Below are 12653 nucleotides of genomic sequence, written 5' to 3'. Positions count from 1 at the left end.
GTGTATCAGAAATTAAGGTTTTGGAGAAAGAAAGTCCTGCAAGTTTTTTTTCATGAACTGCTTCGGAAAAAACGCGGTACCGAACCACATTGAAATGAAAAGTGACACGGCCAGAAAAAGAACAACACGGATGACGTCTCTATGGTGCTGCTCACTCTGTCTATGCTTTGTGTTTTTTTTGTGTGTGTGTGTGTGCAGCCCCTGGGCAGCAAACAGCTGGCCTTCCAACAGCAGCTCATCCAGATGCAGCAGCTCCAGCAGCAGCACCTCCTCAACCTCCAGAGACAAGGCCTGGTTCCCATTCAGCCCACCGCCGCCATGCAGTCACTCCAACAAGGTACAGTCCAGTCAGTGAGTGTATAAAAGTCCACTGCCTCATCAAAGAGACAAACAAAAAGTTGTCCACCTCGATTTAACTGTGATCTGGGGGTTGCAGCTGTATAGGTCAGGTCTGGGTTCAGCAACACTATGTGCCCAAAGAAGGAGATCAGCTGATGAACTGCATATCTCGGTCTGGCCCTCCATCCACTCCTGCTTTTTCTTTCTGTTCAAAAGCAGGGGCGTCCAGAACTTTGCCAATCAGATCTCGAAAAGTTTTTAGCAATCCAATCACAGACCAGTCGCGAAATGTGCTTTACAAGAATGCACCTGTGGGGATGTTGATGCGAGGTGCATTTTCTTGTTGTTGCCGTCTGTTGAAAGTTTTTTTGCCTCGCTACAAATGTACACTTTATGAAAAAACAGCTGTTGCACATTCGTAGTTAATTCCCCTGCATTCAAAATCTCAACCGAGTTGCCAATGACTGCTTGAATCCTTAGGTTTTTGCGGCATCGTTCGTATTTGTCACCGCTCTATTCCAATTCCATCATGAACCCGCTAACTTCCTTCCGGCATTTCTCTGATTGGTTAATAAGCTTGTCAATCACGGCTATCGGGAACTACTACTCTTTGTAGTTCCCGATGGCCGTGATTGACAAGCGGCTGGCCCGGCTATGAATATCGAGCATGACCTCAATGAGTTTCTTCAGTGGTTCAGACGGATTGGCCACCACGGACTTCAGATCTTAACCCCATTGAGAATCTTTTGGGATGTGCTGGAGACGGCTCTGCGCAGTGGTCACACAGCGCTGGATCTTTTGACATTGCAGAAGCTTATTGAAACCACGCAACAGAAAATGTGTACTGTAATCCAAGCTAAAGGCGGTCCAACCAAATATTCGTGCTGTCCTGAATCAGGTTAAGGCGAGACACAGCAGGTGAAAGTATTGATTTTTCACGTAGTGGTCGAAGTGGAGATTTTTTTATCTATTTTCCTCCCTTTACATCTTAGTTTTGATGTCAGATATAAAAATGACAAAACTTACCCCGCATGATGTTTATTTTATGATGTTTTGTCTGCGAGGTGGGGGCAACCCGGAAGTAGCTGCTGCGCCGCGTAGAAAGTCCGTCTTTCAAGCGGGTTTTCATTCATAAATATTGACAGATTTTACATCCACGTGTCCTGCTAAGGGTCCCCGTGATGAGGCTTTCACCCAAATATGGTATTTTTCCTCCTACGAGACGCTGGTGCGGAAAAGTCGGAGAACGGGCCACGCATGCGCAGTCGTTACAAAACTTCAGGGCTGGTTTTCTCTGAATGAGAGAAGCCGCACTCGGGCAGAGCCTGAGCCCTTATAGAAGCTCCAACAGACTCCAAACTTTACAGTCTGAGTCATAACAATATTTTGAAGGTTTTTTCAGAGGGATTTTTTAATATCTAATTCCTAGCCTGATTTATTCAACTTTGAAACCAAAAAAACAGGCGGAATTTGAGTTTTTACAGATTTTTTCACTGATGATTAGTTTATTGAAAAACTAAACAAAATATCCCAAATCCCCTCTGAAAAAATCTTAGTTACTAATATGTCAATAAAATAAAACCATAAATTTTAATCCGGCTCAATTCATTATTTTGATTTCGTTGCCCAAAATATAGGCAATTTTGGCCATTTTAATGCTCAAAATGCCTTATTTTTTATGTGAAAACATAAAATGACAGAAAAATATCTGTAATGTTCAGCAAAAGTTTCAAATTGATATCTCTACATTCATTTTTTCCCCCTATTCACCCGCTGTGTCTTAAGCTGCAAAATAAATGTAGTACAAAGACGCACACTCACTTTATCAAAGCAACCATTTCCCATTACAATAAAAGGGTTCACGTTTTTATCCCTTTCTCTTTTGTGAGTCAGAGTTGAACCTATATTAAACAAACCGGTCTCCAAAGGTAATCTCTCAAGTCGATTCTCCAACTTTCTTGAATGGAAACAGAATTGCAGTCATGTCCAATATGGCACCCCCCACACAGACACACACACCCACACACACACACACACACACACACACACACACACACACACACACACACACACATTACTCAGGCCTTGCCACATGTGAAGCCTGTTAACTTAATCAGCCTATAAAAGATAAAAGTGCTTCTGATTGCCGGCTTTGTGGAAGGTACTCATTTGGATAATAGGTAAAATCTGGTCTGCCCCCCCACCCTTTTCCTCCGCTGTTAGCGCAGGTGTGCGGGCCGCTAACCGCCGTCTGTGTGTGTGTTGCGTTCGAGATCACAGCCAGATTGCGGGACGGCTTTGTTTCAATACGTGCCCGCCGGAGTGTTTTCCAAAGCGATTTCTTTTTTTTTTTTATTCGGGGCGCGTTAGAACAATAAATGTTGACTTTTGGCCACCCCGCCCACCACCCTGTAGGCTGTAGCGCTGTAGGGTGTGGCTGGGAAGCATTAGCTCGCACACGGTGAAAAGCTTTAGGGGCTTGCAGACATGCGGAACACTGCGGAGGTGCTTAAGGAGGCGGCTAAACAACGCGCTTCCTCCGCGCTCGCTGGACCGTTTCCAGGCCTTTTTGCCGCACGTGTGTTTCTCAGCACAGTGCGGCGCTCTGTTGCGTTCGAGGCCGACAGGGCTACTGTAAAAAGGGGGTACGCTTGCATGGCCTTCGGAAAGTTTTCAAACCGCTTTTAGTCATTCACACCTGTCACTTAGCAGTCTGACCATAATCAATCAAATTACATTTTCAGGACTATCCTAGAAGAGTACGTGTATAGTGTATAGTTTGCAAAAGTATTTCCGACACAAACTGGGATATAGGTGCCGATACTAGTGTCAACATATTTTAATTTAGTTTTAGTCGTAGCCTTTTGACTAAAATGTAATTTTAATTTTAGTCGAGATTTAGTCAAAAAAATCGTTTCAACTTTAGTTTTAGTTGACTAAAATTGCAAGTAAATTTAGTCGACTAAATTTAAAGCAGTACTAAGTAACTCTTCCCCCTAGAGGCCATAAGCGCAACTGCAGGTGTAGTAGCAAGTTACGATTTTTTAACTTTTTAATTGTCTTGGAGAGTAAATACTACACTGACAGGAAAGGCGAAGGGAGAGAGGGTTACTGTGCATCCAATTATACAATGGAAATATTATTTTTTTCACTCAAACTTGGCTGTAAATGCTGTTTAAAGTGACGTTTGCCCGCAGTTAGCTTTGCCCGTTAGCATGTTAGCTTCTTCTTCGTGATTCCACTAGTGTGTATTGCTTTCTCCGGACCGGTGGCAGTCAAGTTGCAAACATGGTTTTCTGGCCAGAGACACCAGGGGGAGATGAAAGACCCTCCAATCATCCCATAAACACTTGTATTACCCCCACAGGAACTACGGAAAGGATTTATTAAGGTAAACACGTTACTTAGTACTGCTTTAAGACTAATTTAGTGGACTTTGCATTTATAATATTCATTATAATCATATTTAATCTCTGCTTCATGTTTCTGCTCCACGTGATGAAGCTCAGAGCTGATCCTTTAGCAGTGATTGTAAATGATCTGAGGCTCTTTTCAGACGGTCAATAGAAGTTTGGATGATTTTAGTCTCTCCTTTTCGTTTTTATTTAGTCTTATTTTACTATTTACTAAAATATCTGGACATTTTAGTCACAGCTTTAGTCTCATGAACAACTTTTAATTTCGTTTTAGTCCAATTTTAGTCGTCAAAAATATCACTTTGACTAAAATTAAGACTAAATATTTTAGTCGACGAAATTAACACTGGCCGATACGATATATTCTAGTACATTAATGAAATACACTACCGCTATATTGACTCAAATCCAAGTGCAAATCTACATTAAAAGTGTGCCGTGCCTATATTTCTCCTGTCCCCTATTGACTCTTACATCAATGCGTTAAAGGTGCATTTTGCAACTTTTTATGTGGAAAAAAAAAGTTGATATTTGTGTGTATTTGACCTTGTAGTGACCCAGCGGCAGCATGGCGCCTTTGCTTTCCATCACGGTGGTCTCTAGGACGCTCGTTTGGAAGGGTTTCGCTAGTGATGGGCCCTCTCACCAGAAAACCTACAAAACAATTGGAGCGATGTAGGGACCATCATGATCGGCATTAAAGGCGCCATGCTGACCACTTGCACAGCTGCTGGGTCACTACAAGGTCATGAATTGTTTCATTATGCGCCTTTAATATGCACGATGCCATCAAAGTAGTGCGATACATTGTTTTCCAATATGATGTGCGTATGACAACAAAGGCATTTTCTGATATGTTGTTAAATGTCGGTTCCACAATTCCCATTGACCCACCCTGAACCAACTAGGACAATGGCGAGTCCTGCTGTGTATGTGCCACTTGCTGTCAGGAAGTCGTAGATGTGAAATACCCGACACCGACTAAAAAAGCTGCATCTCTGGGGTGGCATGACATGCAATCATTTCGCTAATCGGTCAAATGCATACACATGATTACTGTGGAATCCAAATAGCGGATATGTGTGCGACCAATGTTAATTTCGTCGACTAAAATATTTAGTCTTAATTTTAGTCAAAGTGATATTTTTGACGACTAAAATTGGACTAAAACTAAATTAAAAGTTTCTCATGAGACTAAAACTATGACTAAAATGTCCAGATATTCGACTCGACTAAAATAAGACAAAATAAAAATGAAAGAGAGCGACTAAAATCATCCAAACTTCTATTGAATATAGTGAATAGTGAATGAATAGTGCAATGTAAAGCGTCTTTGAGTGTCCAGAAAAGCGCTATATAAAACCGATGCATTATTATTATTATTATTGACCGTCTGAAAGAGCCTCAGATCATGTAAATTCTCTGCCAAAGGATCAGCTCTGAGCTTTGTTCATGTGGAGCAGCTCCATGAAGCCGAGGAACTAATGAATATTATCAATATAAGTCGACTAAATTAGTCTTCATTTTAGTCGACTAAATTGACATGCAATTTTAGTCGACTAAATCTAGACTAAAATTGGAAAGTTTTTTTGGACTAAATCTTGATTAAAATTAAATAACATTTTAGTCAAAAGACTAAGACTAAAACTAAAATAAAACATGTTGTCAAAATTAACACTGTGTGCGACGTTATAACATTGCAACAGCATGGGAGCTAGCATTGCATCCTGATCATATTGAAGGCTCTATTGGTAACACAAATCAAGCCATTGGTAACATATTTGATCAGTTATTAGAATTTTTAGTGCAAAGTTTCTGTACTCCCAACAGAACCCTCACAGTCAGTGTTTGATCTGTTTGGGGTGCTAGCGTTAGCATTAGCCAGCGCACAGTCAACAGCTGCAGCTTGAATCTATTAGCTTCTTTTGGAGAAATACACAACACTTGTAGCTTAGCTCTTTGTCTCTTTTTGGAAGCTAAAGTCCGACTTCACACTTCTACCTTGCTCTACCAAGACCGCATTTCTCAACTTGTATTCGTCCAAGTATTTTCTCTTTATGCATTGACTGGACACGTTTCATCAACAATATTATAATCAAGATCATATTTCAACGTAATAGCAACAAGCGGTGCGGCATGAACACTTTCCTGAACCCACTGTACGTGTGTGCCAGTGCATTAGTGCAGGCCCACATGTGTGAAAGCGTTCGGGGGGCAGTGACTGGGCAGAGGAATGCAGGCCTCACGCCTCATCGCGCCGTCACAATGGAGCGGCCCTCTCAGACTGAGGGGAATTCCACTGTGCTCCGGACAGCCCCAACAAAGGCACAGACAGGGGCGCGCACAGCAACACCACCATTCATCCAGAGAGTACTGTCAAACAAAATATGAAACGTATCCATGGAACGTTTAAAATATATATATATATATGTGTCACAAATTGCAATACTGTTGTACATTTCCAGGTTTCCCCATAAAGACCTTCGCCAATAATGGTATTTATTTATTGGTTTATGCCAACGTATGTGAAGCATATTTACACGTAACCTATGGTAACAGTCCGTAATGTTGTGCTGGCAGCTTTGAACGCAGACTTTTAATGGGTGGAGTTTATTAGAAATGAAAAGTGACATTTAAAATAAGCTACAAAAAACAAAGACACTTCAGGTGGAAATTAGCTGCATATGGAAATTAGCTAGTTTGCAATAATCTGGCGTAGAGTACATCGTCGTCTCTATGAATTTATGATGCAATCCAGGCAAATGGTAGCTGGGATTTTCCCCTCCAGGCGACTTCTGACCTCAGAATGAACCTGTATGTAAACAAAATGGCCAATGCTAGCTCACAAAATGCTAACGTCATATGAACATTTCTTCACCGGACGTTCAAAACATGCTAAATAACATTAATGCCGTGACAAATAGGGCTATTTCTTGCGTGCTAATAGTGTTCAAAGTACATTAAGCTAAACCTGTAAGCTAATCCCTGCTAATGATTTGTTAGCATTTCAGCCCTAATACTTCTTAATAAAGCTATTTTAATGTTTCACGATGTCACTGCATGTCGTACAGTACATACCGTGCTCTCGTGGTAATCCCTGTAGATCGAGCAGACAGTATAGAGTGACAAAGTTACGACAGTTGAGCGGATAATACACTTTTCCTTCGACATTTGTTTACATTAGCCGTGCATTAGCGACCGACGTCAGTGTGGAGGCGGATAGATTGTATTGTCACGCCATTGCATCACTGGTGGCCCTAATTTGGCACTAAATGTACCATTATCTTGACAAAAAAACACACAGGAAATATTTGTAAGTTCCTATTACATTTTGAATTGGTGTCATATGATAAAAAACTAAAAAAGGAGGCAAAGTTTTATCTACTAAAATCTCTTAAACACAGCACTCTCTCCTGTCTCTCTCTCTTTCCCCCGTCTCTCGGAAAAGCGGCCGAGTTTCTTGGATAATGTACAAACATAAACACACATGTGGCAAAGTGTAAGCTCGCGGCACCTTATCCCTCCGCAGAGAAAACTTTTATTTTGGCGGGCGGACCCAAAAATGCAGACAAAGCAGACATAATATTTAGATTACTGGAAGGCCTCTCAATGTGCTGGTGTGCGAAAGCCGATTGGAACTGGCTGTGCAGTTCCAGGTCTAGCACTAAAAATGTAAGCAAATACAAAAGAGTGAGCTACTACAAGAGAAGCCCAAGCTGCTAAAAATGATTTATTTGCTTCTATGAGAGGCTTGTTCTCCCTGAGTACAAACGTTTTTACAACAAACAAGTATGAACCAAAAACAACAAACAAGTAAATGAAAATGGATATAAAGGTTTTTAGAGATAGTTGTGCCTCTTTTCTTTTTTTTCTTTCACACAATGCTGTTCCCTAACTTTCTGAACACATTCACTTTTATTTAAGTTACGTTTTGAGAACACTTTCGTGCCGTAGACAAAGCTTCTTGAATGAAAGAATTTCCAAATTTCCATGACTTAAATTGTGATGTATCACCATTATGCACAAAGGTACATTCATAGTAATTCCGAAAACAATAAAATCAGCAAAATGTGACTGATTCCGTTAACCCCTCATGCTGTAGGACAAAAATGACATTGAATTTGTTTTACATTGACCAATTTCAATCAATAAACACAGAAGTAGTTTGGAAAATTAACCTTAACAACAGACATCAAAGAACAATAGCGGGGAAAAGAAGAAACCTTGAGGGGGGCCACATGTTCACCTGATGCTCCGTAGCTTATATTAATGTATTCTGTGACTGTTTTTTGCAGCGATGTGCCCGTCAGACCTGCAGCAGCTGTGGAAGGAGGTCTCCGGCGTGCCCCCCTCCGAGGAGCCCCTGAAGCAGGCGGAGGGGCTGGACCTCAGCACCTCTAGCGCCAACACTACCTCAGTCTTCGCCAAAAGCGCCAGCGCCCACCTGCCCCTGCACGGGCTGGCCAACGGGCAGAGCCACACGCCCAAGAGGGACAGGTACGACCGCAGAGCTGATGCATTCTTCGATTTGAGGGATGATAGCGTAGCCTGCTGTGTGCTTTGGTTTGATGTTTGTTTGATGGTCGTAATAGAATGTCCCGTTCCAGAGCCCGACTGTTCGAGTGGATCTCCTCGTTCACTAAAGCCGACAGCGGAGACGACCAGATCAGCCTCTACAGCAAAGGCAGCCAGCCCCCAAGCAGCCAGTGAGTAGGAACAACTGCAGGCAGAACACAAGTTTGGAGACTTAGGGCCTTTCTTAACATACTAGAAACTTTTGAAAACAGGAAATCGACTAAATAAACTGCCTTCTTCTTTGCTTCTCCATAATTCACATTCAGCATATTTGTATTCTTTTTATTTAACGTCCACAGCTAGCAAACACTTGTAGCTTCTATAGCCGTTTCACAAAAGCAACAGCACTTTCAGACACCAAATTGCCCAGTCTTGTACTTAAGGTTTGAGACTTAGGGCCTTCTTAACATACTATAAACTTTTGAAAAAAGGAAATCGACTAAATAAACTGCCTTCTTCTTTGCTTCTCCATAATTCACATTCAGCATATTTGTATTATTTTTATTTAACGTCCACAGTTAGCAAACACTTGTAGCTTCTATAGCCGTTTCACAAAAGCAACAGCACTTTCAGACACCAAATTGCCCAGTCTTGTACTTAAGCTTTGAGACTTAGGGCCTTCTTAACATACTATGAACTTTTGAAAACAGGAAATCGACTAAATAAACTGCCTTCTTCTTTGCTTTTCCATAATTCTCCTTCAGCATATTTGTATTCTTTTTATTTAACGTCCATAGTTAGCAAACACTTGTAGCTTCTATAGCCGTTTCACAAAAGCAACAGCACTTTCAGACGCCAAATTGCCCAGTCTTATACTCAAGGTTTGAGACTTAGGGCCTTCTTAACATACTAGAAACTTTTGAAAACAGGAAATCGACTAAATAAACTGCCTTCTTCTTTGCTTCTCCATGATTCACATTCAGCATATTTGTATTCTTTCTACTTAACGTCCATAGCTAGCAAATACTTGTAGCTTCTATAGCCGTTTCAGGCACCAAATTGCCCAGTCTTGCACTTAAGGTTTTTAAAGTTTTTCCAGAAGGATTTATCTTATATCTTATTCGTAACTTCACACGGAAATATTACATGAAAGAAAATGTGCAATACCATTTTTCCTATTTTCATTTCAGCCATCTGCATTACATTTCAAATTGATATCTCTAAAGCTATTGTTCACCTGCAGTGACTCCAAAATAATCAAGCATTCAAAATAACTATATCTATATGAATTTTACAAACAATTCTGCAAAAACCTTGAGCATCTCCCCTCTTTCCCCCATTCGTACACTCAGCTGTATTTGCCGAGGAGATCTGTCATGCTTATACAGTAAAAAAAGCCCTTGATGTATTGGGTAGCATTTCGGGAGCTAGCCTGCTAAGCTAATGCGCCGCTGATGTGCCGACTGTGCGGTTGCCAGCAGTTTGTCGGGTCGTCTGTCTGCGCTCAATCTGTCCTAACCAGAACCAAACCCGAGACCTCCACACGCACACACACGCACACGCACACACACACACACACACACACACACACACACACGCGCACCCACCCCTCCTCTCTAAAAACCGACCCCGACCCGGCACATGTGCGCAGGAAGCGGGCCGCAGACTCGCTCCCATCTGCCTCACAAATGGTTCCTGTTACCGCGGCCGTATGAAGCTGATTTGGGAGGGCTCGCTCCTCGCACACCGAAATAAAAGCTGGAAAATACAGTTATGTAAATATATACGCGGGGCGGCAGACGGCGGCGGCGCGAACGCACAGCTGCTACCGGGGCCGACGAACAGAGCGCTTTTGCAACAGGCCGCAACAACAGTTTTTTTCGGCTTCAAAGCGTGACAAAACTTAGCTGTGACTTTTTATGATATGCTCAGCTGTTTCTCGTGATAGTATAATGCGCGGGCAAATAGCTATAGCGTTAAAGCATCGACAGCTCTGCATCTTTCAAAGCTAAAATGTAGTCACCGGGCTAACATTTTGAGTGCACTACTTTAGAAAGGCCTGGACAACAAACTAAAAACGGGTGAATGACAATACTTAGGTCCACCCTCACTCTCACGCTCACAGTAAACAGTTACCTCTCCAAACTAAAATGTCTTTTCAAGCAGCACGCTTATTATGATTTATTATTGGAAAACGAAACAAAAAGTACATTTGCTTCTATGTAGATTTAAAGGGGCTATACAGAGTTTAAAAATATTAAAATTAAGTCTTTTCCTCCCCTTTCATGTTCCAACAATGTCCTAATGTGTAGAATGAGCCCAGACCTGTTCACCACAACTGCCTCTAAAATGGGCTTAATATAGAAGGTGCAGTTACACGTATGACCTGAGGTGGCAGTAGTGAGTGTAAAATGGCGAAATCTAGCCCCTTTAAGAAGGTGAGACACTGCAGGTGAATAGGGAAACTTTTTAAATTTCCAGATATCAATTTGAAACTTTTGCTGTGGATTACTGGCATAAATGTGATTAAAAAAAACAAAACATTACTGTCGTTATATGTTTTCATATAAGAACAAGGTGTTTTATGGCTAAAAATGCCCCATATTTCCCATCTTTTCGGCAACGAACGGATTGAGCTACATTCAAAGTTATGGTTTTATTACTAAATGAGTTACCAAGACATTTTCAGAGGGGATCTTGGATGTCTTGTTTAGTTTTAAAATAAGCAGTTTTTTAGTTGAAAAATTAGTAAAAATGAAATTTTCGCCTTATTTTTTTGACATTCAAAACTCAATAAATCAGGCTAGGAATACAGCTCAACAGTCCCACCCGGCTAATCAGCTACGTGCTAACTCACAAACATGAAACATACAAGTTAAAATGGAAGATTTGTCTAAAATGTTATAAACTGAAAAATTATAAAAGTAATTTTGTCGTATTTTCAAGTATTGCTTGTGTCGTAGCTAGCACAAAGCTGATTAGCCCGCGTCGTACCATTAAAGTCAACGCTATAAATACAAGGGATTTTTTGTGTCAGACCCTGAAACATGACCGGTAGTGGGTGGGACTGTGGAGCTCAATTAGATATTCAAAATTTAAATCTTTAGGTGCTACTGACGTGGAGATAGTGTCGCCACAATGACAGGAAAATGTGTTTTGAGAAAAAGGCCCTTGAAATTGCATTGTCCTATATAAATCTATGGGGAAACATTGAATCAGCGCAATGTTTATTAGGTATCTATACATGTTCAGAGACCACTTTGGCCGAAAACCTGAAAAAATGTAGTTTTGCCTGTAGTGTCTCCCCTTAACCATGTACATAAAAGGTTCTGTATTACTAATTAGTCCAAATATAACCTTTTTCATATAAAAAATGACACATTTAAATGGCTCTCCTGAAGATATACTTCAGAGCAGACACTCCAAATTCACAATAGGTTGAAGTATGTTGGTGTAGTGTTATTACTGGTATGTTGGACAAACCTCTCCAAAGTTCCAAATGCTATAATGGTAAAAATATTTGGAAAAATAAGTCAAAGTGCAAAAGTTCAAACAAACCTCCCCTAGAACCAAAAATGACAAAATCATAGCAAAAGGCATTGAGTCATGTCCTCTCACATTTTGTGCAAAACAGTGCGTAATTCACACCCCTCCCATCTTTGTTAACCATATATTAAAATACAAAATGAATAATTGGTCCCACCCAGAAAGGTTCGAGGAACGCGTGCCACCAAATGAGCAGAAATGTTGTTCTTTTCCAAATTTAAAGTTGTTCCTAAGTTTTATTTTTTATTGTAAATTGTTTTTTCCTTGTTTTTTTTCCCCCCCCTAGTCACGAGGAGCACTCCGGTTCCCACCCGCTGTACGGACACGGCGAGTGCAAGTGGCCCGGCTGTGAAGCTCTGTGTGAGGACATGGGACAGTTCATCAAGTGAGTGTTATGTTCCACTTCCAAATCGGAGACGGTGACTCCTTTAACTTTGCCGTCAAGAAACAAGTCATTTATGGCAACAACCAAAAAAAAAAGAAGTAACAAAAACCCACCGCGACTTACGACAACGGTGGGATCCGCGCACCTTTTTGTAAACCTCACGAGTGGGTCCAAAACAAAACAGCGCTAGTCTCCTCTAATGTTCGTCATTGATGCTGTGTTTTTGCCGAGCCTGTTCTCTCGCCTTAGGCCTTGTTCCTATTTCATATTTGTTTAAAAGAGCGGTGGGTCCCACAGAGCATCCTGCATTATCTTAGGTGTATCTCAAAACCACAGTCTTTTTTTTTTGTCTTTAAAAAACATCTCTGCTCCCTTCGCTCTCTGCTGACGCCGGCTTTTCGCAAAAAGAAAAAACAAACACCTCTGTCTTTGTTGCGCTCGGTTACATCATG

At 41.2% G+C, this 12653-nt stretch overlaps 1 protein-coding gene across 5 annotated transcripts in view; it reads left to right on the top strand.

Annotated features, from left to right (window-relative positions):
- The window catches only part of foxp4 (forkhead box P4), a 196263-nt gene that overhangs the window by 148320 nt on the left and 35290 nt on the right, over positions 1 to 12653 (top strand). For all 5 annotated transcript variants that reach the window (XM_079582163.1, XM_079582159.1, XM_079582162.1 and 2 more), the window contains 4 exons: positions 199 to 337; positions 8051 to 8252; positions 8363 to 8461; positions 12103 to 12201. In XM_079582163.1, the coding sequence (XP_079438289.1) occupies positions 199 to 337; positions 8051 to 8252; positions 8363 to 8461; positions 12103 to 12201 (539 nt within the window). The remainder of the gene's footprint in view (positions 1 to 198; positions 338 to 8050; positions 8253 to 8362; positions 8462 to 12102; positions 12202 to 12653) is intronic.

The sequence above is a fragment of the Gobius niger genome (genome assembly GCF_951799975.1).
Source record: "Gobius niger genome assembly, chromosome: 24".
Lineage (NCBI taxonomy): Eukaryota > Metazoa > Chordata > Actinopteri > Gobiiformes > Gobiidae > Gobius > Gobius niger.
The sequence above is the reverse complement of the archived record's forward strand: the minus strand, read 5'-3'. Positions and strand labels throughout refer to the sequence as shown.